This window comes from Mirounga angustirostris, unplaced genomic scaffold (genome assembly GCF_029215605.1).
Source record: "Mirounga angustirostris isolate CCGP_5_RB_7025 unplaced genomic scaffold, mMirAng1.0.hap1 SCAF_12, whole genome shotgun sequence".
Classification (NCBI taxonomy): Eukaryota; Metazoa; Chordata; class Mammalia; order Carnivora; family Phocidae; genus Mirounga; species Mirounga angustirostris.
The window spans coordinates 51,508,329-51,532,321 of record NW_026991720.1 but is presented as its reverse complement, the minus strand read 5'-3'; the positions used below and the strand labels follow the sequence as shown (position 1 = coordinate 51,532,321).

Below are 23,993 nucleotides of genomic sequence, written 5' to 3'. Positions count from 1 at the left end.
AAGTCACCCGAAAGATAATCCACCTCTTTACTAAAACACCCTCACCTTACATTAGAGTTGTCTGAGTATGTTTTCTATTAGGGTGGGCTTCTTAAAGACATAAACTGTATTATTCATCTTTCCTTCACCACAGTGCTTGGTACTGAACATTCTCAATATTGACAACTAAGATGACCGAAAAAGGGAGGGAAAGGGGCGCCTGGGTGGCTCAGTTGGTTGAGCATCTGCCTTCAACTCAGGTCATGATCCCAGGACCCTGGGATCAAGCCCTGTGCCGGGCTCTGTGCTCGGCGGGGAGCCTGCTTCTCCCTCTCCCTGCCACTCCCCCTGCTTGTGTTATCTCTCTCAAATAAATAAAATCTTAGAAAAGAAAAAGAAAAGGGAAGAACAATGATTTTTTTTTTTTTAAGATTTTATTTGAGAGAGAGCACGTGAGCATGGGAGAGGGGCAGAGGGAGAGGGAGAAGACTCCCCAGTGATCAGGGAGCCCGATGTGGGCAGGGCTCAATCCCAGCACCCTGGGACCAGGGCCCAAGCCAAAGACAGGTAACATAACCAAATGAGCCACCCAGGCGCCTCAAAACAAGGATTTTTAAAGAGGAAGAGAAACAATTACACTATTGGGTATAAGCAAAAATGTCAGGAAAAGGACGGGTTCCCAAATCAATCCAGTTATGTATTTTTTCCCATTCTACCATAATAAAGAGACAATCCCATTTTCAAAGAAATTAACTTTTATTTGAAAGGAGACTACTTTTCCTCACACGTATCTTTTAAGGACTCTATACTATACAATAATAGCCTGCTTAACCATTGTCCCAATACCAAAATTTCTAACAGGAAAGTATATAATTGCTCTAAGTAATAAATAATAAGAGTTGTCCTTCACTGATTAAGGGAATACTTAAATTTCAATAAATTCAACACAAAAATCACACTTTAAGTTTTAACAGATGTATTTTAAATACAACATATTTTGTAGGAGTCCACAAGCTTTTCATCTCTAAAAAAATGATGTAATTTTTAGGGTTCAAAAATTTCGTTCTTCAAAAGAAATGACCAAGTGTTTTCTTCTATAGCTTCAAACTTTCTACACTCAACTATCTGACTGCTCCACGCCACCCCAGACAAACTTGACATGACTGAACTACTTTATGTGTTACTACCTTCCCCAAAAGAAAGTTAAAAAAGGAGTCTGTCATAAATGGAGGTCCCTAGTACAATATCTAATACAATATCTAACACAAAAGAAGCTTTAAAAAGATCATTTCTTTCCTCATTTGATTAGCCAGGAGTTAATTTTCTGTAAAAACAAAGCAAAGCAAAAAAAGAAAAAAAGTTAAAAAAAAAAAGAAAAAAGAAAAAAATCATTTACAAAGCCTAACACTGGGAGTTCCTTTTTTTACTTAAGATGCTTACTCAAATGACAACAATTATATCTTTAAGAGCATACTAAAAGGGGTGGAAACAGAAATACAACTGACATAGTGTAGATGGTGAATAAACCGAAGATTTTTTTAAAGGGTTTTTTTTTAAGAAGTAAGAAGGATTAGAAGCTTGGGGAAATCCAGAATTAAACAAAAAAACCAAACCAAAACCAAAACAAACAAACCCCAAATCAACACACACACACACACACACACACACAGAGAAAAAGATGTCCTCATCTGCAACCATTCTGTATATCAATAGCGTCCTGAAAGAGAGCAAAAAAACACAAAAGTCAAAATGACAATTATAGTTTGACTTGCCTATTATTTGTCCAACTATCAACAATCTCTATACCCTAATTTTCTAAAATTAACCACTGATTAGGAAAGGTTCTTAATGCTACAAAAGTAAAAGTATACGTACTTGGGCTGTAGGAACGAGATCTCGATCGTGACCTGTACCGACTATAGTAAGGAGAAGGTGATCTTCTTCTGTAGGAAATAAAAGATAAAAAATTGGCATACCACATAATCACTCCACTGAAGCAAGTGAAAATAAAAATTCTCCATCATTCAAATACTATTACATTCTCTGTGTGCCAATTAATACTAGAACAGCAAGCATACGGGTACAACAAAATACTGGCAAATACAGATAATTAACCTTTGTTCTCAATCTTGAGAAAATCATCTCCCTCTACTTTCTCAAGAAACCATCATCTATTTTAAATATTTTTATTAATACGTATGAAACATAAATTAAAAGTGCCAAATAATATAACTATCATCTAATTTAGAACAGAAATTACAAATTAAAACATTACCTGTACCGGTAATCATAGTCTTCATATCTGTCATACCCACGATCATATCCTCTATCATAGTAAGAGTCTCGACGCCGGCCACCGCCTCCACCTCCACCACCACCTCCACCACCGCCACCGCCACTACTATAGAAGAATGTAAAAATTTTACATCAATGAGATTTTCCAGTATCATTTAATACCAATCGGTACTTAACTAAAATGGAGGGAGGTGGGAAGATAAGGGAGAAAGAACAACCCTTTTCATGTCAGTGACCGCCATGTGTCTCACTTTGCTGACTCCCATGGTATTATTTTGCTTCGGTTTCCTATCTGTTACATAAATAACCAGGAATGATTTCACAAAACTCTCAAACTATAAACTGTTTTTATTAATGCACTACCCAAATCAGCAGGACCTTTTCTTTTCAACAAGCTGAAATGAAGTACTGTGCCGGGAAACAGCACCAAAATGCTAAGATTTAAGTCCTTATGATTAATTCAAAAACAATTAATAAACATCAAGAATTTAAAAAGGTTAACTGACCCTGAACAGCAGAAAGAATTAACTACCTTACGCTGAGGTCTGGCCCTAAAATAATTTCAAGGTCTGGCTTTTAAATCTTTGGCAGCAAATTTAAACTCTGAGCACTTTCTCCTGTAGTTTTTCCCAACTCCTAATCACAGGGACACTATTTTCACTTTAGTTTTTTTTTGTAGGCTTTCCTTACCAAACTCTACATTTTCCCCAGTAAGGTTTCAAAGTAATTGAAAGCCTATATTCCTCTTTCACTTTTTTTTTTTGTAAGGTTTTATTTATTTGACAGAGACACAGCTTGAGAGGGAACACAAGCAGGGGCAGTGCGAGAGGGAGAAGCAGGCTTCCCGCTGAGCAGAGAGCCCGATGTGGGGCATGATCCCAGGACCCTGGGATCATGACCTGAGCTGAAGGCAGATGCCCCCAACGAATGAGCCACCCAGGCGCCCCTCCTTCTTTCACTTTTAAGAACTTTCTTCAGTTGTTTTATATTAAAAAAAAAAAAAATTTTGTAAAAGCCTCTATTTTCTGTACGATGTGAAAACTGGCTTAAAAAAAAAAAAATACACACCAGTATCAGTAAAACTCTTCCCTATCCACAAGTCTTCCAAAGTCACATAAGAATAGAAAGAAAATACTTAAGGGGTGCCTGGGTGGCTCAGTCGGTTAAGCGTCTGCCTTCAGCTCAGGTCATGATCCCAGGGTCCTGGGATCGAGCCTTGCATCGGGCTCCCTGATCGGTGGGAAGCCCTGCTTCTCCCTCTCCCACTCCTCCTGTTTGTGTTCCCTCTTGCTGTGTCTGTCAAATAAATAAATAAAATCTTAAAAAAAAAAAAAAAACTTAAAAGCATACACTATTTTCTAGTATTTAATACTTTTTCTATTTGTACGGCACCAAGGAAAGAGCCAGGAATGACTTTGATGGTTTTAATTCGTCCCTCTCCTCAAACAGATGTAAGAATATACACAAATTAAATAACTTTCAATTCTAATTACAGGAAAAAAAATCATTTTATCTTTTGATTAATCCAAAGTTTGCATACATTTCTGGTGAATTTCTGGCTCTTAGTTTAGCTTAAAAAACTTGAAATCTTACTGAGTTGGTCGGCCCATGTAGATGCCGGGTGTAGGTGTGTGAGCTCTCTTGGTAATAGAATAATCCACTCGAATTCTTCTACCATCCAGCTCCATTCCATTTGCCCTTTCCATAGCCTTTAAAGGAGAATAGGCACAGAAAGTCATGCATAATTCACTAATGAGAAACTACTAAAACTGCAACAAATTTAACACTTTTCCATTTGAAATTTAAATTAAAATTCTCTAAACTTCTTTCCCAAACAACAGGGGCCAGGATTTTACATATGAATCCTTGCTATATGCATGTCAATGGCACTGAGTTTTCTTATGTACACATCTGCTGGAAGACTGGGGGCAGATATTGAGAAAGAACCATCCAAGCTGGGCAACTCAAGTCTAGGCAACTCCAAGCAGAAATTGCAATTCAGCTGACAAGTCTAGGTTAGCCAAAAACTATTCCTTAGGTAACACACCGCCACCTAGTGAACTCCAAATATAAAAGAACTTCTAAACCTGCCAACAAGTGCTCCTGTCTTTGTATCTGAACTCACATTCCCTATCACTCTGCCCTTCAGCACTAATACCAATAAATGGGATAGTAATTCCAACTACTTTTCCAAATTTGCAAGTTCCATGGAACTAAAGTAAAATTGCCACTTTCATTTTATTGTATAAAGAAATAACCCTGGCAGGGTGGTTACGGGAGGAATCAAGAGTTAGGACAAATTTCATATTAAAAAAAAATCTTAATTGTGATATTATTTTATACTTCACAACTTTTACTTAAGGTCAGATATCTTAGTATTTTTAAAATTTATACCTTTATCTCTTGAGAACAGAAATAAGCAAATCACAAATGTGTAACCAAAGAAGAGTCATAATAATACTTGACAGATCAAAACATTATAGAGGGGCGCCTGGGTGGCTCAGTGGGTTGAGTGTCCCAACCCTTGATTTTGACTCAGGTCATGATCTCGGGGTTGTGGGATCAAGCTCCACGTTGGGCTCTGCCCTGGGCATGGAGCCTACTTAAGATTTTTCTCTCTCCCTCTGCCTGCCCCCAGCTCATGCCCGCACACACTCTCTCTCTCTCTCTCAAATAAATAAATAAATAAATAAATAAATAAATAAAAAGAGAATGCTGATTAGAATGTCTATTACATAAATGACTTACAACCTGGAGTGTTATTTTGTTAGAATTATCTGGGGTTTTTCAACCTCCATACTATTAATATTTTTGGACTAATTATATATATATATTAAAGATTTTATTTATTGGGCGCCTGGGTGGCTCAGTTGGTTAAGCGACTGCCTTCGGCTCAGGTCATGATCCTGGAGTCCCTGGATCGAGTCCCGCATCGGGCTCCCTGCTCGGCGGGGAGTCTGCTTCTCCCTCTGACCCTCCCCCTCTCATGCTCTCTCTCTCTCATTCTCTCTCTCAAATAAATAAATAAAATCTTTAAAAAAAAAAAAAGATTTTATTTATTTATTTGAGAGAGAGAGAATGAGAGACAGAGTGCACGAGAGGGAAGAGTGTCAGAAGGAGAAGCAGACCCCCTGCCGAGCAGGGAGCCCGATGCGGGACTCGATCCTGTGACTCCAGGATCATGACCTGAGCCGAAGGCAGTCGCTTAACCAACTGAGCCACCCAGGCGCCCTGCTAATTCTATATTGTGGGTGGCTATCCTGTGCATTGTAAGAGGTTTGGCATCATTCCTGGCCTCCATCCACTAGATGCCACTAACATCTACCAATTTTGAAAGATATGCTAACTTTATTTATTCATTCATTCATTCTTTTTTAAAGATTTTATTTGAGAGCGAGCAAGAGAGAGAGCACACAAGCAGAGGGAGAGGGAGAAGCAGATTCCCCTGCTGAGCAGGATCATGATCTGAGCTGAAGGCAGAAGCTTAACAACTGAGCCACCCAGGTGTCCCAGATAGCATCTAACTTTTATTATGACTGTTTATGTCGCAAATGCTGTTGATGCATAGAGCAATGACCTGTGTCCAACTACTATCACATGTAAAATGATACATTTGCCATTTATTAAGTTTGTTTTTGTTTTTTTTAAGTAAGCTCTGCACCCAATGTGGGGGTCTAACTCATGACCCTGAAATCAAGAGTTGCATGCTCTACCAACTGAGCCAGCCAGGTGCCCCGCCATTTATTAAGGTTTGATTAAAACAACAACACTTACTTCTTGAAGTAGTGGAGACCCAATATGGGGCTTGAATTCATGACCCTGAGATCAAGACCTGAGCTGAGATCAAGACTCAGATTTTTAACCAACTGAGCCACCCAGTGCCCCAAAAAGGGTTTGATAAAACTTTAACAATGGGCTTCAAATTCCTTAAATGGAATTTTCTAACCCAATCACTATGAACTATTAGTATAGAGAAAGCAAGCCTACTGCTCCCTTTATAATCCAATATCTAATACATTAGAGTAGCACAGCTTCAGGGGCGCTTGGGTAGCTCGGTCAGTTAAGTGTCCGACTCTTGATTTTGGCTCAGGTCACGATCTCAGGGTTGTGATATGGAGCCCCACATGGGGCTCAGCAGAGAGTCTGCTTGAGATTCTCTCTCTTTTTCCCCTTATCCCACCCCATGCTCTCAAATAAAACCTTAAAAAAAAAAAAAACAAAAAAAAAACCCCAATTCTATGTATTATATTTTAATTATAGAACAGAATGACAGATGAATATGAAAATAGAAAAACAAAGCTCTGTATCTATACATGGGAAGCTAACTCCACACAAAATTAAACAGATTAAAGAACAAAATTTCTTTTTAATTTTATTTTTAAGTAATCTCTACACCCAATATGGGGCTTGAACTCACAACCCTGAGATCAAGAGGAACATACTCCACCAACTGAGCTAGGTGGGAGCCGCAAAGTATCATGTAATTTCTAAAAAATTAGTTTAATCATCTGCTTAGAATATAACATTAATTAAGTCAAAAGAGAACATTTATATACTTACTACTTTTTCCATTAACTCAAACACAAATTACCTCACTTTACAAAGCCAGATTTCAATCAGGATATGCCTATCCCAGAAAATATTAGCTGGAAAGTGAACTGGTAATTTCCAATTGTAACAATGAAAGAAGAGTTGTTTGTTGTTTTTTTAAATTTTATTTAGGGGCTCCTGGGTGGCTTAGTCGGTTAAGTGTCTGCCTTCAGCTCAGGTTATGATCTCAGGGTCCTGGGATCGAGCCCCATGTCAGGTTCCCTGCTCAGTGGAGAGCCTGCTTCTTCCTCTCCTCCCTGTTCCTGCTCTCTTTCACAATCTCTCAAATAAATAAAATCTTAAAAAAAAAAGATTTTACTTATTTATTTGACAGAGAGAAAGAGCACGCACAAGCAGGGGAAGTGGCAGGGAGAGGGAGAAGCAGGCTCCCCACTGAGCAAGGCACCTGACATGGGGCTCGATCCCAGGACCCTGGGATCATGAACTGAGCCAAAGGCAGATGCTTAACTGACTGAGCCACCAAGGTGCCCCCGAAAGGAAGAGCTTGAACCAAACTCAGGTTAGGGAATGAAAGAGAACAGCTTATGGAACTGGGAGACTATTAGTCAACTTTTAGCATATAATCATGCATATCAGAAAAATTTCATATTGAAAAATAATTATAAAAACAAAATTACCTCCTTTGAGTCATCTATTCTTTCAAAATAAACAAAAGCAAATCCTCGTGATCGTCCAGTTCGCTGATCATAAACCACATTGACACCACTCAATGGTCCGTATCGAGAAAATACTTCACGAAGATCTCTCTCAGTTGTGTATAAACTGAGGCCAAACACTCCAAGACAAGTGTTGGGATCTGGATTTGCCTGTTAAATGAAGATGTGATTTAATTTCAAGCTCCAAACTGAAATAAAAGTACACACAGAAATACTTTGCTTAGAATACTTCATCTAATACACAAAGACTATACTGTTTCAAGTCACTTGGGAAAGAAGAATTTAAGAGGAAAAAAGCCGGATGAGTTGTATTTTACAGTTCACAGTACACTCAGACCTTCTTTGGAGTATACTTCCACCTTAGCCCGAATAAAAACATCCCTACTTTCTAGCCCAGCAATTTTAAGAATGTATCCTAAGAATCTACCGTAGTTTAAAGCCATATTTGTGTTTATTCAAATGTTTTCTAGCTTACAGATTTGTACTTAAAATGACTTTATCTGTAATTGCTGATTAGACTTTCCTCCATTTTCATTCTTACCAAGGGTATTTCCTTCAAACTTCCCACTATCCAGATTTGAAAATCTATGTACAGATTCCAAAATATCATTAAATAGCAGACTCTATCACAGTTAAATAACTCAGTATCACACGGGGGAAAAGCACAACACAGCACAGCAGTTAAGCACAGGAACTTTAAGAGTCAAGCAGCCTGGCTGAAACCTGGGCTCTGCCAGTTAGCCAAAAACCAAACCTCAGTGTCACATATCCAAAACTCTTATCCATTAAATGTATTGAAAAGCTGCACAGTGCTCCATGTGTTAGCTGTCATTATTACTACATGTTATTTCTTTGCCAGCTTCCCCCAATCCCCACCAAAACTTTTTCTTCTCAATATTCTCAACTCAGTTTATACTTTTCATTTTAATTCTTAGAACATGTATTTTTCCCCCAAATTTCATCTCTTTTAACTACTCAAAAGTCAAGAAAATATATTTAAATGTATATAAACAATATTCATATGCTTAAGGATGTTTCTGGAGTACCACTTTATTTTTTATTTCCTAAGTAATCTCTATACCCAATGAGGAACTTGAATACACAACCCTGAGATCTAGAGTCACATGCTCCACTGACTGAGCCAGCCAGGTGCCCCTGGAGTACCACTTTAAAACAATGGTCTAGTCTCATGAAAGCAAGATATTATGCTCTGACTAAACACATAAAGACAAAATAAGTTTTCATTAATTTTTAAAAACCACATACCCTGCTGCCTGTATGTCTTCTCCGGTTAGACATTGGAGAATGACTTCGGCTTCTTCGACGCCGGTATTCTGGTGTATATGACCTACTTCGAGATCGTCTCCTATGAGAGTGAGAATGGGATCTGGATCGAGTGTAACGTCTATGAGAATGCCTCCTCGACCTCGACCTTTGAGAGAAATACATTTAGGTAAAAATACTGAAACAAGATGGCTAATGCCAAGGATCTATATACATGTATCCCAGAGTTTCCTTCTGAGGAAAGAATATTCTTCCTCTTGTTCTCTTAATCACTACAACATGTTCTCAGTCTATCCCTTTTATACTCTGTTCACTTTACATTACAAGCATGTTACAATTCTACCTTCTTTAAAAAGAAAAAACAAACTAGCACTAAAGAAATCCTGTAATATTCTGCGACACGGATGAAACTGGAAGAAGACATTTTGTTAAGTGAAACAAGTCAGTCTCCAAAAAGACAAATACTGTGATTACACTTATATGAGGTTCTTAGGGTAGTCAAAATCATACGGAGAGTAAAATGGTTGCCAGGGGCTGGGAGGAGGGGAGAACAAGGAGCCACTGTTTTAATGAGTATAGAGTTTCAGTTTTACAAGATGAAAACAGCTCTGGGGACAGATGGTGATGATGGCTGCACAATGTTAATGTATTTACTACCAGTGAACTGTACACTTAAAAATGATTAAGATTGTAAATTTTATGTGTATCTTACAACAAAGACAACACAAACCACCAACTACCATTACCACCACAGTAAAATCCTTTGATTCTTACCATCTTCTCAATATAGTTCTATATTCCCTTCACTGTTAAATACCATTTCCTTTCTAATCTTTCTTTAGCCCACTGCAATCTAGCATCTGCTAAATTAATTCAACCTAAATGCCCATGTAATAGTCTTCATTTATTCAAGCTTCCCACTGTACCTCACATCCTCCACTGCTGATTCCCTGGGTCATCTATCTCTATTTCCAGTCACTCTGATTCTCTTTGCCACTGAATGCAACGATTTCTTTCTTTTTTTTAAAAAAAGATTTTATTTATTTATTTGAGAGAGAAAGAAGAGCAGAAGAGGGGGGAGAGGCAGAAGGAGATGTGGGCTGAGTGGAAAGCCCAACGTGGGGCTCTATCCCAGGACCCTGAGATCATGACCTGAGCTGAAGGCAGACGCTTAACCAACTGAGCCACTCAAGCGCCCCTTAATGCAACAATTTATTTACTATTCATGTGACCCATCCTTAATAAACACCCAGATCAGAAGTGATCAGTCTTTTTTTTTTTTTTTTAAATATGGGGCTTGAACTCACGACCCTGAGATCAAGAGTTGGATGCTGGGGCACCTGGGTGTCTCAGATGGTTAAGTGTCTGCCTTCAGCTTGGGTCATGATCCCAGGGTCCTGGGATCGACCCCACGTCCGGCTCCTGGCTCAGCGGGGAGCCTGTTTCTCCCTCTGCCTCTCCCCCTGCTCGTGCTCTATCTCTGTGTCTCGAATGAATAAATAAAATCTTTAAAAAGAGTTGGATGCTTAACCAATCGAGCCACCCAGGCACCCTAGTAGTGATCACAGTCTTACAAAATAACTTGTATGCTTAATGTTATACATGCTAAGGGCCAGAAAGTTTAAAAAGATAGCACATGGGTGAAGGGAATCAAACTAATGAGGGAAGATTATTCAAAACAAAGAAGGCTAACAATAAACCTGGGAGACATAAATTTTACTAGGTAGACAGGGGAAAAGTGTTTTAGGAATAGCAAGAGCAAAGGTTCCTTGGCAAGACATGGAGATGTGGTTCCTAGCAGATTTAGGATACTTTTAGATACTTTCCATTTTCCTTAGCACTAATTTATAGCCTCCATGTAAAAGATAAACATTAACAAGAAAACCTGTCATTTAACATATCAATTGGGTTTTTTTTAAAGATTTTTTTTTTTTTTTTTTTTAAGATTTTATTTATTTGACAGAAAGAGACACAGCGAGAGAGGGAACACAAGCAGGGGGAGTGGGAGATGGAGAAGCAGGCTTCCCGAGGAGCAGGGAGCCCGATGCGGGACTCGATCCCAGGCCCTGGGATCATGATCTGAGCTGAAGGAAGACACTTAACTACTGAGCCACCCAGGGGCCCCATCAATTGTTATTTTTAAATAGTAATGAAAAATGAGACATTAATCAAAAACCCTTCAGGACTGCCTAACTTTCCTCTAAATCAGATAGTGGTAAGTCTTATGAAAAAAAATTAAGAGTAAGGGAGGGGCGCCTGGGTGGCTCAGTCGTTAAGCGTCTGCCTTCGGCTCAGGTCATGGTCCCAGGGTCCTGGGATCAAGCCCCCACATCAGGTTCCCTGTTCAGCGGGAAGCCTGCTTTTCCCTCTCCCACTCCCCCTGCTTGTGTTCCCTCTCTCATTGTGTCTCTGTCAAATAAATAAATAAAATCTTAAAAAAAAGATTAAGAGTAAGGGAATAAAGAAATATTCTCAAGTGACGCTCAGGCAGAGAATAAATCAAGTAACTGAGTATCTGAGGGAAGAGAATTCTAGGCTGAGAGCAGCAAATGCAAAGATCCTAAAATGCAAATATGCTCATTTCTGTCTGCACACCCAAATTCTACACAGTGCTACTCTGGACATGTAGATTTAATTAGAGTGGTTAGTAAATCAAGTTGGATTCTGGATACGATAAAGACATAGCTGTGGACTCAAGAAAAGTACAGTCCTTTAACCAATTCTTCGGTCTCATGCTCCATTGGCAAGTAAACTCTATACAAATTGTGCCTCTAATCAAGAAATTATGACTTACTGAATTACCTGTCCAAATTGTTTTTAAACTTTCTTTCACCCACCCCTGTACACGTGGGACATCTGATACAGTGAACTTTGTAGTGGTTCACTAGTGTTTTTGTTTTCAGTAGAAATGATAGTGGCAGAGGCTTCTGAATCATCCAGAGACTCCCCCACTCCCTGCCCCAACTATATCTGGCCAGAGTTCCACCCTGAACCTACTGAGTCACAATCTTCAGGTAAAGGATGTAGCTGGAATGTCAATCTTGAAAAAGCTTCTCAAATCATTCCGATAATTAGTACAACATAGATACATCAACCTTCTCTGCACTAAATTACATGCCAAGTCTCCAACAGAGAAAATTACATTTTTGTTGCACAAATAAATAAAATCAAACTCCAATCCCCATTGCCAAGTACATTTAAATCAATCAACACATTTAATTTATATTAATAGCTAGCTTAGATAGGTTAACTGAGCTAAGAAATGACTCGACTCTGCCTTATCTAAATCTTTATCTAGAAAATCAAATCTTTATCTAGAACATTCATTTCTTTTCTTTTTCCTTTTTTTTTTTTTTTTTTAAGATTCATTTATTTATTTTAGGGGGGGAGAAAGAGACAGAGTGCATGCACACAAGCATAAGTGGGAGAGGAAGAGAAGCAGACTCCCTCCTGCGGGCAGAGCCTGATGCAGGGCTCAATCTTAAGACTATGAGATCATGACCTGAGCTGAAACCGAGAGTTGGATGCTTAACTGACTGTGCCACCCAAGTGCCCCCAGAACATTCATTTCTAACTCCCCCGTTTTGAGAAAAACTTCATGATTTTGTGAAATTTCTATACAAAATGCAGCAAAAACAAAGGACTTGGTAAAAACCACCTTGCTCTGAAAAATCCAAAGAAAGCATCTTAAGTATTATTTTAAGCATACTTACCTGGATTTTGATCTTGATCGAGAATGGGATTCTGAGTGTTTGGAAACCCTTGATGGACTACGAGATCCTGACCTGCTCTCCGATTTTACACGAGCAGGAGTTCCCGTTGGAGATTTTGACTGAGAGCGAGACTCCTAACAAAGAAGACAGTATTACAAATGGCACTGGTCACGTAGATGCCTAACACCTAACATTTAAAGTACCGTAATTATTTATATTGATTGCTCCTGAAAAACAAATGGTTAGGCAACACCCTCCAGAAAAAATTTCAGCTCATTAATAACCCATTGTTAATACTGCTAACTGTCCTCAATAATTCCCTACTTGAACCAGATCACCAATTCTCTATTAACTAAGAAATCATGCAAATTCATCTACAACTTGATCATACAGACACTGGAACATAAACCATACATTTACTTAACCTAGGACCCATTCATTCTTCCAGATTCTTTTAATTCTACTTCACTCTTGCTTTCTACTTCTCTTCATTCTTCATTGAGTTTTTCATTTTTCATACTTCGTGTATTCTTCCCCAATTCAAACAATTCAAAATAGCCTTAAAAAAAAATATTCAAGTGCTTCTATCTGACCAATCTTCTGTTCAATTTTTTCCCCCATTCAATTTTAATTTTCTGATCTTTAATACTTTTCATTAGCCTTCTTTTATCTTGATTTATCTTCCACATTCTTGGAAAAAACTCTTCAATTTCTTCACGAACATTAACCTTAATGGAAAAAGAACATTTAGTATATTTAAGCACGTGGGGTTTATAAAACTCTGCTGGAGTTCAGAATGTTATCTACCAAATGGAAAAGCCAGCAGGTAAAGTGCAAATAACTAGTTTATTAAAAAACAATTTTATAATCTTTAAAATTGTCCAAGTCTAGTTTCTAACAAAGAGAATTTACTGAATTTCTCTAAATGTTTTTACCATATTCTTCACCCTCCTCCCCTTTCGTGTTTCATCCTAGTTCCTAAAACGTGAACAATTTTAATATAAATACTTAACACCCAACATAAATCTAACTGTAACCACCCCCGCCCCACCTAGCTTATAACTTGAAGATTCTTAGTCATCTTAAAATAAGCTTTCACTAAGCCATGCTAAGATACCAAGGTACAGTTAAAGCAAAGCATTCTAGGCTAAAATTTGTATACACCTACCTAAACTCACATATTACAGGACACATGCTGAGGTTCAAAGAAGTAAAAAAATTAAATTAGTGAAATTACTAACATCTTCTCCCAAGTATGTTTGACCACTATCTTTGCAAACTCCAACTTAATCAGAAACATATGTTCTAATGTAAAAGCAACATAAAGAAAAAACTAAGGGGAAAAGAGAGCATGAAATTCTTAAAATTTCCCCTTTGGCTTGTAAATTACTAATACTTGTAATTTTGCAACCGTGCCATTTTAATATTCTATATTATCCATGAAGTATCAAAACGTACAAAAAGTTACAAAATTAGTACCATGGTCTTTATTTTTTGATCCCACCAATTTTATTCATAGTTTTGCATATTTTATGCAGTTCTGCATACATATACTTCCTTCAATGACTATATCCTGTATCAGAAAACTGGCTTCTGAAAAAGTTGGATATAAATCAGAACCCTCCAAATCAAATGATTTAAAACTGATTAAGAGACTTTTTAAATTTCACAGATATATGAGGCACTTATGACCAAAGTAGGACGGACAGTTTGGTTTCTCTGTCCATTTGAGCCTTGATTATTAGTGTAAATAATCACCCCAACTTCACACCAATTTTCATTTATGCCACAAGACTACCTACCACACAGCTTCCTTAAGACTTTCCCTTTACTTTCAGTTTAATGCCAAAAGACTTATTTATCAAGAACTGTACTAATGCTTCTAGGCCTAGGCCTATTTATTTTTCAGATGCAAACAAAACTGAAATATGCTACCTTTCTGTTCAATATCAACCTTTTCCATTTAGCTACCTACAATAAGTCTTTCACCACATCTCTGATACCCTCTAAATTCCTGGACAAATGCCTGGAGCAGGCACAGCAATTTAGGCTTTTTCATTCATTGAAACTGTAAAAGCAGCATATTCAGTACTTAAAAAAAAAGTAATAGCTAATTTGCTTGTAACTGAAGAATCACACAGGCTAGTTAAGCTGAAAAGAGTATCTTCCCCTCTCTCTTGGCCTTCCCTTCTATAAAACTGATCCTGTGGTATAATATTTGTTTATGCTACTGTTTAACAGCAGTTGAGGAACAGTATCTATGAATATCACCATGGCTCATGTTATACATACATTTTAGAATGCTTTGCGTTCTGTGACGCTGTTAAACCTTTAATTTTGTAAGTATAGAAATCCAAGTCTTATATTAAAATCCAAGATTTATTCTTAAATGCTTACTTTCCAGTACATGATAAAAATATTATGGTCCAAATATGTGTACACTCGATGTCCAAGTCTTCCCTTATAAACAGTTGAAAATTATTCAACAGTGCTGAAAATTGCCACTTCTTAGGAATTAATGTAAAAAGGCAACTTAGTAACATCCTAAATTTTAAAGTTTAAATTTCAGTTCTGGCATAGCAAACTCATTGGAAAAAATGAAAATTTCCTTTTGGTTTGGTAACAAAACATTAAGATACAAGAGTATCTTTTCAAAAGATATTAGGATAGATTTTTTTAAAAGTCTTGCTTTTTAATTATCTAAGGTGTCATAAATACCTAACACCTCCTTTGTTGCCATCCTTCAGTTTTTATACCAAAGAAACCTGAATCTGCATAAATTTCTTCATGGAATCATTCAAGGTTAAGAAACCTCTTAACTCCCTTGTAACACCTAGTTACAAAGTTGTTATTACCATTTTAACCTCCAAAAACAATTTGGAGACATCTAAAAAGGTTAATCAATAACTGTCAGTAAACTTAACCTGAAGAATAAACTACAAAGCATAAAATAAACTTTTAATTCTTCAGAATTATTTTTATTGTAATACCAAAAAAAAAAAAAAAAAAAGGCCCACCATTCTAAGAACTGGTAGTTAACTCTTCATGCGTGCAAAAATGGTCATATAAATATTTGCCATATTTAAGTAACTTTATTTTTCAAAACCTAGTACCAAGTACCATTTTCACTAAACTGTGCATTAGATATCAAGGTACAACAAGCCCTTTATGGACAAATGCTAGATTATCCTTTTCTACCTTTGACTTGTCTTCATTACAAAATGATAACTTCAACTTTTTTTTTTCAAAGAAACACATAAAACTACTCAGAATTTGGAAACTGAATTGAAAGTGCAACAGAAAAATAAAATACTGAGAAGGGGCGTTATCTGTCCTGTTTCACTACCCTATACTTAACCTACTCTTAAACCTGTCCCATCAAGAAATTCTGCAAATTCCTCAGTAACCTGCATGTGGATCCAACAACCATTTAAAAATATGCTGTCTAGTTGAAATGAGCAGACTGACTCAACCAAACTATATCCACATTTTTAATAGCAATCAAACAGGCTTCCAGTCTACCTTACCTATTATAAACCAGAAGCCAGGCAGAAAGTTTTCACAGTACAACCTGCTTAAACGGTGTGTTTTTGTTCTTCTAACTATTCTTTATTATCAGGGTACCTCGGGTGGAAGCTGGAGGACACAGCCAAAAATAAAAAAGAGAGAGCTAACCATGAATACTCTGAAAGTACCACAGTATATCCAATTCAAGCAATCTGTGTTAAAATACAGCTGCATTTTACACACTGTAAACAACCACAACAACCACGTACTATTCCTTCAATCAAGGCGAAGGGTTATTAAACATATGCACACATTGTTGCAGAACATGAACAATTCCTACAGTAAGCAATTGCAATCTTTTATTTTTTAATACAGCTAGTATCATATAATAGGTGGAAGAAAAAAATTCCAACAACACATATGCTTAGTACTTAAAGCCCACTAAAATAAACACATAACGTAAAAATGCTAAACTGTAACCCATTCTAATATTATGGTAATGCAAATTCTATGCCAAGTCATAGTGCCAAGTTTATACAAATTCAAGTCTGTAATAGCATAAACTTTTAAAACAAACTTTCTCAAAATATATTTTCCCACTACTTTATGAAAGTTGGAGATCTATTTCCATAAAAATATTAGTGCATTTAGGTAAATTTTATGTCCCAAGGGGGGAGGAGTACTTAAATTACTACAATATAATATTTACTGTACTAAGAACTTCATTCTTTGCAGCTTATGGGAAACTTTTGTTTATCCAATTCTTTAATTTGTCTACATAAATAGCAGTTCTTGAGTATGATAGGCTGCTTCTCTTGGACTCTCAAACTTATAAAAGAAATACTTCCACTCTCTTAACCCATAACTGCTATTAAAGCAATTCCTTAAAAAAGAAAATACCTACATGCTGCATTCTAAGTGAGGTTAAAGCAGTCTTTCCATCTAAAAAGGCTCACAGATTCTAACACTGTGTCTTTACATTCTCTAAAGTTTGGAATAATTTTGGAAATGCTTAAAGAAATTATATAGGAATTGGCATATTATTATCAAATTTATTTATATATTATCAAATATATTATGTACCAAATATATTAAGAGACTCTTAATATATTTGCATATATTATCAAATTTAAACTATCTACAACTGTGAAATTACCTGTAAAATTTATATAATCTAGGGCGCCTGGGTGGCTCAGTTGGTTAAGCGACTGCCTTCGGCTCAGGTCATGATCCTGGAGTCCCTGGATCGAGTCCTGCATGGGGCTCCCTGCTCGGCGGGGAGTCTGCTTCTCCCTCTGACCCTCCCCACTCTCATGTGCTCTCTCATTCTCTCTCTCAAATAAATAAATAAAATCTTAAAAAAAAAAATTTATATAATCTTTTGTATAAATTTTTAGTATGGTTCATAAACCAGCCAGCTTATATGTCATGATCAATTGTAATGTCCAAAAAGTTTAGCTATATTAAAAGCCAATAAATAACAACTAAAAACAAATTGTTTACTAAGAACCTGTTATAGAATTTTCTACTTAGGTTCTCATCTTCTAATATCATGGGACTATTTATGAATCTTGAGTAAGAGACTACAGGCCCTTAGTTTAAGAAAAATAACTTCTACTTCAGATTGGTCAGGCAGCCCTAGTCACTTATACTTTTGGTGAAAATCATGAGATAATAAGGATTATACACAACTACATATTGACAGTAATCTAAAGGAGGGAGGGGAAACCACTTTTCCTTTCATTATTACCCTCTCAACTTTTTTTTAAACAGTGTTTAGTGATTCTTTTCCCCATCTGATCATTACTGTTTTCTCACCTGCACTTCTGTCCTGCTAAATCTGTTACACAGGTGAACAAATAACAATCCGTATTAACTCATTTAGCATGCAAATATATACCTTTTACAAAGGTCCCAGGGTTAGTTAGTTGATGCCTGAGCACCCATTGATAGTATCAAAGAAAAGGTTTTCACACTGTCAGGAAGATTTTAGGAAATTATTATGTTGATTATCCATGGCCATTTCACACTTGTTTACACTACACATACCATAGGTAAATAACTTCAGTTCATTTACAAAAATAAATCCATAAACAAAGCTCATCTGTTGTTGTTTTTTTTTTTACGACTCTCCTACTAAATATTTAAATCCCTTTGAAATCTCAGATATCAGGACTTTTTATGCTCATTTTAGGAATGGCACAAACCATTAAGCATCTATGACAAATCGGTGCACTGGGAGCACAATTAGTTATATTGCTTTTAAAAATCCCACCTTCTACTTAAATTGAGCAAATTAGCACGCTTCAGTGAAAGAGTCTCAAATATTAAAATTTGAGCATTAAAATGTTTCCTTAAGTTTACAAATTCTTTGCTTAAAAAAATGACAGGAGGAATAAAAAAGCATTAAAATTGGATAAATAACAGCACTTAACTTTAATAAACTAAACCCAAGACATTAATGTCTTGGGTTTAATACTGTCAGTATCATGAGAAAGGAAGTCTTACCCCTTTGTAATAGGTTGATGAGATATATGAAATTAAATTGCTGAAGAAACTAAGTATTTTTAAAAGCTAAACTGATGACCTGACATTCTTATCTGTAAAAGAGAGATTGTTTTATTTGTATTTTTTTATTTTTTAATTTAAATTTTTTTAAGATTTTGTTTTTTTTCTTAAAGGAAGGGAAAGGGTAAACCTCACTTGTACTCTCACATTTATTAAAGTTTCATCAACAGAAAAATTTAAAGCAAAGTTTAAGGTTTTTTTTTAAGCCAGTCACCAAAATGGGTCTCGAATGGCACAAGCATCACCCCAATTATTACAAATCAGGTTTCAGGGAAGAAAAAAAGCTTCCCACATTTCTGCTGTTCTTTAACAAAATAACACACATTTTAATTCCAAACAGGTACAGAGGAATTTGTACTTTGCTTTTCACTTCTGTCATCCAGTCAAACCATCTAATATATTAAGAAGGAGAACACTAGGAGTCCTTTAAAAATATTCTAGCTACTCAAGATGCCAGAATTAACTCTGAAAAGGAGACAAGTATTATCTTTCCTCTTCAACTGTACTACAAAGCATAGACAATTATGGAATTATAAGATGGACCCCCACATGAGAATCATTAACCACTATTAAAAACAATGGGCCACTGTATGAGAAAAAATTGGGCTTAACATTTTTCTAAAATTGGTTAAAAAGATAAATTAGGGGTAGAAGGTAAGATAAGTAAAATGGTAAGAAAAGCTTAATTTCCATTTCCCTTAATTTCTATGAAGGAGACTACAATTTTTTTGAGGCCTAAATCCTAATCTTAGTTGAAGCTGTGTGAAGCCAACAACTCTTTTTATGAAGATGACAAGCAAATTCATAGCTCAAGTGCCAGCCTCATTCTCAGCTCCAAATTTCCAATTAAAATACTTAAGTTGATACACATGTCCCAAACAAACTGCTTTAATGAACCTATTTATTTTAATGGGACCCCTCTTCTCCTGGATCCCTTGATCCATTCATTCTTTACATCCCACTGCTGTCCTGTTTAGACCAGAGTTTTCATAATTTCCTTCCTTAAATAGGTCAAGTGTGCCTTGCTCTTCTTGTACCAGTCCTTCTGTTCTTTGCTAAAATTCCTTTCATTATGCCACTCCCAGAATTAAGAATCCATACATGTCTTCTTACTGCATACCGGATTAAGTCCAAATCCCTATACCTAGAATTAAAAACCTTCCATTATCTGACTGCCTATCTAGTCAAATCTATCCTCTCACTACCCCAGCAACCTCCGCATTGTCATATCCACACAATCTATTCTCTAACCATAAAATCCAATGTGAGTTTTACACATTAGATAAAGCTTTCCCTTTCCCCTAGCTCACAAAACTACTCAGCTCCATTTTCTCAATTCCATATTAATTCTATCACAGGACACTTGATTATATACTTACTTTTACCCAGATTTGAGCTGTCAGTCATCTCAAATTAGACTCCAAGTTCTTTTTCCCTCAAGAACACCTAACCTTTACTAAAAAGGCAGCAGATGCTTAACAGTTTTACCTCAGGCAGAAGCGAATTTTGATTGGGTTAACTATTAGGGTTACTTATTACAAAATTCAGCCAATTATATTTTCTTTCCTAACGTTCTTTTACTCCAGTCCTCTACAATGAAAGAAACATTAATCCATAGCGGAAAATTAAGCTGCTATAAACGGTTTTTAGCAAACTAATATAATGTGTCTGAGACACTGAAGTACAGCGTGCTTTTTAAAAAACTAAATCAAAATATATACAGCATAGTGTATGTATGCAATGAGCAATGGACTGGGACCTGTAAATCTGATTCCTGGCTACATGGTCTTCTAGACCTCAGTATTTAATTTCTACAAAGGTATGAGTACTTCAATCCTTGCAAAATGATTACAAGTAGTACATCTGAAAATATGTCACAGATCTGGCGGGAGGGTGGTAAGATTCTAAAATGCTAAAAAAAAATAACTATTAGTAATAGTCCTGTTTCTTTGATGTGTTCTGCAGTCTCTAGGAAATTACCCTCTAAGTCTAGGTATCTTTACAGTAAGATAGGGTTAATATGTACTATTTATTCCAGAGATAAAGCAAATGAAATCTGACCTGTCAATGAAACCTCAAAAACATCATTTGAAAATCCTGTTTTGAGCCTCTCTAAATGGTCATTACACTTAGATACAAAGATAACACAACTGTAGTCTATAAAAATTTTTAAAAACTGCTGGTTTGTGGTTAGCAGATAAGAAATCAAAGTAGTTTAAAAACCAAAAGCACTAGTGAGTATTAAATTGTTTTAAGAAACAATTTAAAAAAAGAAAAAGTACACCCTCAGAAAAGCTTCTGGCATTCTTCTAATTCTTTAACCAATTACAAAAAGACAATTACCCCAACCTACAAAAGAAAAAAAAAAGATATAACAGGTAAGGGTAGGCGTATTCATTATTCAATCTGTTGAGTTCATTTACACTAAAATACACTTAGGTATCACGTGTCAAAAATATAGTCATGAATGTAACCACTGTAAGGGGGGGATGGAGAACCCTTCTATTAACATAGAATGTTAATGCCTACATATATTTTAGCATAAAATTGGGTGGGAATCTTACATACATGGCTTTCTCAGGTGGGTAAGGTGACAGTTACCTAGAACTTGTTCCATTCCTCGACTTGGTAAAAACTTAAAGGAAAACAACGTCCCAAATAGTAGTCCTCTTCACTTTCCCACAAACCAAATCAAAACAAACATTAGCAAAAAAATAAATTTCTGTACTAAAATCAATGGACAGAAAGATTAATGGATAGCAAAATTTCTTCCCATAACTACCTAACATGATCAAAACAAGCAGCTTACAATTACCACCAAATGTTTTTATTACAAGATTTTTAAAAAGTTTTGTTGGGACAATCAGTATCTCATCCTAAGAATAAAGCAGGTTCAACTACTCACTTATAGCTGTGATCGAGATTTTATTTTAAAAATCTAATCTTAAAGGCATTAAAAAGTAGTTTTGTTTCTAACCTATTTAAATTTTTCCTCACAAAGAACAAAAGCCTAAATTGACCTTCTGATTTAACTGTCTGGTTCCAAGTACTTATATTATGGGCTTCTAAAAAAGACAAAATTCATTCCATCTAGCACACACCTTAAGTGTTTTTATGCGTTTCCCCTAGTGACGAGAATACCAACACAACAGCAAGAACACGCTGCCTGGGGATTCTCCTTCCAGGGTTTCACACTAACCCACTTCCACCAATTACCACTGAGGGTAACTTCGGAAGTAGAACTCAAACTATCAATGTTCTAATACATCTAGGCTAAGGATAACGTATCTTTGTGATCTTTACATTCATTGACCCCAAATAATGGAAATCCTTGAGCCCTCTCTGTAGGGGGATGGGGTGAGAAGGGAAATGGGAGGGGGGTCTGCAATTTTCAGGTAGCGTTTTGAGTTACGGAATAGTGTAAAACTGACCAGCTATTTTTAAAATACTGAGCCACAAAATTTGTTCAGTTACGTAAGATTAAGATTTTTTTGTTTACCGTAAAAACCTGTAAAGAAGTGGTTTTTAGATGAAAGCTCACAGGAAGGAAAGCATCAGAAGTTGAGATATAAAGAGAGAAAAAACCCAACATCAAGGAATTAGAAAAATCAGGCGTTATTAGCATTTCCACATTCATTTTGAAGTGAAAAGAAAGTAGAAGGGACATTAAGGGAAAAGGACTCCTTGCGTAGTTTTCCCCTCACAGCTCTCGTCTTAAGAACGCTTAAGGGTCGGTGCGGTCGTTGACTAACCACTTCATTAGGCTCGTCCCACCTTCAACCTCAAGGCTTTCGCCTTTATAGACGCAACGCCGCCGGTTCCAACAGAGACGCGGCCGCTCACTGCAATAGAGAGCCAAGGAGACACAGGCCCCAGCTAGTCCCACGCCAGCTTCTCCCCGCCCGGACAACAGCCCCGCGCAGTTTCGACCCCGAGACCCTCTACGATGCTCGGGGTCGCCAGAAATGCCACCGCAGGAAGCACCTACCACTATCCGGCCGGAGGGGAACTCCCTGCCGTCTCCTCCCGCCCCACCGCGACGGGGACCCACTCCTCGGAACAGAGGTAAGGAAGCCTCAGGGGTGGGGAGAAGGGAGGGCGCACTGCGGGGGGAAATCGGACCCAGGAGTCCAGGTAGCAGTCAGTCTCCAGAAAAGGGGGAGAGGGGTTATCCGCGGTGTTGGGGGAACGAGTGGAACCCAGAAGCCATCTTGGCATGTGAGGAAACAACCGCGATGGCTCCAGAGGCTGCTCCCCGCGGGCCCCCGCAGGACTCCCCGCAACCCCGCCCGACCGCGCTCGTCCCCGTGAAACCCCGAGCATCGGGCCGCCGCCGAAGACGGCTCCCGCGGCTTTGTACTCACTCTGCCCTCGAAGTTGTTCTCCTCTACATCACTCATGTCGGCCAGGCGCTCCCCAGAACTAAATAAGAGGCAAGTTTCGGCTTGAGGGCCGATGGCCTAATCAACCGCTGACTGGACCGTGGGGAGGAGGAAAGAGTCGGCAACAACGGCCGCTCCACTCCACTCCCACTCGGTCACAGGCTCCGGCAAAATGGCGCCGGCCCCGCCAGAAACCTTCTGGCCTCCCAGTGCGCGACGTAAGGGGGCGGGACGTCTCTGCGACGTCACTAGCCCCGCCTCTCGCCGGGCTTTGTGGTGGTCCCGGCCTAGCAGGGGGGTGACCTATGTTGGGAGTCGCGTCGCGTTGCAACAGAATCCCCAGCAGAGTGACCTCCAAACTTAGGACCCCTTTCTAACACGTCAGTTCTTTTTGAAGATCTTGAGTAACCAGATGAGCTTTTATTGACCTTGGCCCCTTTAAATATTTTCCAAATGGATTCTGATGGAACAGAAAAAACTGGAAGCATATAAAATATAAAATTAATATGTTCTTATTTTTGGGTATTTTCAGCAGTCTATTACTTTTCTTCAACCATTGCCCTTTATAATGCTATCAACATAACACATGAACAGGGGGATGTATAATAAAAAGTCACAGTTCCTTGCCTCACTCCGATCTCCAGTCCCTCCACCCAGAGGCAACTGTATCAATTTCATTTTTAAAATTTATTTTTTTTAAAGATTTTTAAAATTTATTTACTTGACAGAGAGATAGAGAGCACAAGTAGGCAGAGCGGCAGGCAGAGGGAGAGGGAGAAGCAGGCTCTCCGCGGAGCAGGGAGCCCGACGTGGGGCTCCATCCTGGGACCCTGGGATCATGACCCCAGCCGAAGGCAGCCGCTTAACTGACTGAGCCACCCAGGTGCCCCTTTTATTTATTTATTTTAAATATTTTATTTATTTATTTGTCAGAGAGAGTGAGAGAGGCAGGCAGAGGGAGAAGCAGGGTCCCTACTGAGTAAGGAGCATGATATGGG

At 37.7% G+C, this 23,993-nt stretch overlaps 2 protein-coding genes across 11 annotated transcripts in view; one reads left to right on the top strand and one right to left on the bottom strand.

Annotated features, from left to right (window-relative positions):
• Positions 1 to 716: 716 nt before the first annotated feature.
• Positions 717 to 23,192, bottom strand: TRA2A (transformer 2 alpha homolog). Of its 9 annotated transcripts, none has more exons than XM_045864564.3 (9): positions 22,978 to 23,192; positions 22,366 to 22,455; positions 12,539 to 13,266; positions 8,808 to 8,973; positions 7,503 to 7,691; positions 3,868 to 3,983; positions 2,255 to 2,380; positions 1,855 to 1,922; positions 717 to 1,696 (listed from the first exon to the last, which is right to left on the bottom strand). In XM_045864564.3, exons 4-9 carry the CDS (start codon positions 8,838 to 8,840, stop codon positions 1,686 to 1,688), a joined length of 543 nt encoding a protein of 180 aa, XP_045720520.1. In that variant the 5' UTR covers positions 8,841 to 8,973; positions 12,539 to 13,266; positions 22,366 to 22,455; positions 22,978 to 23,192; the 3' UTR covers positions 717 to 1,685. The 9 variants fall into 9 exon arrangements, with proteins under 9 accessions (XP_045720520.1, XP_054361231.1, XP_054361230.1 ...); XM_054505256.2 differs by having other exon boundaries at positions 12,539 to 12,672; XM_054505255.2 differs by having other exon boundaries at positions 22,388 to 22,455.
• CCDC126 (coiled-coil domain containing 126) overlaps positions 22,545 to 23,993 on the top strand; it is a 104,130-nt gene continuing 102,681 nt past the window's right edge. The window contains exon 1 of one of the 2 annotated variants that reach the window (XM_064575167.1): positions 22,545 to 22,678. Coding sequence is in view for 1 of the 2 variants with exons in the window: in XM_064575166.1 (XP_064431236.1) it covers positions 22,560 to 22,678 (119 nt within the window). In the remaining variant the exon portion in view is untranslated. The remainder of the gene's footprint in view (positions 22,679 to 23,993) is intronic. The other variant, XM_064575166.1, reaches the window with a different exon arrangement.

Coding starts and splice junctions, on each gene's coding strand:
- TRA2A (XM_045864563.3), bottom strand. CDS start 23,013: ATGAGTGATGTAGAGGAGAACAACTTCGAGGGCAGA. Junction 3,984..7,502: donor GAATAGATGACTCAAAGGAG/GTAATTTTGTTT, acceptor TCTCCTTTAAAG/GCTATGGAAAGGGCAAATGG. Junction 2,381..3,867: donor TACATGGGCCGACCAACTCA/GTAAGATTTCAA, acceptor ATTCTTCTATAG/TAGTGGCGGTGGCGGTGGTG.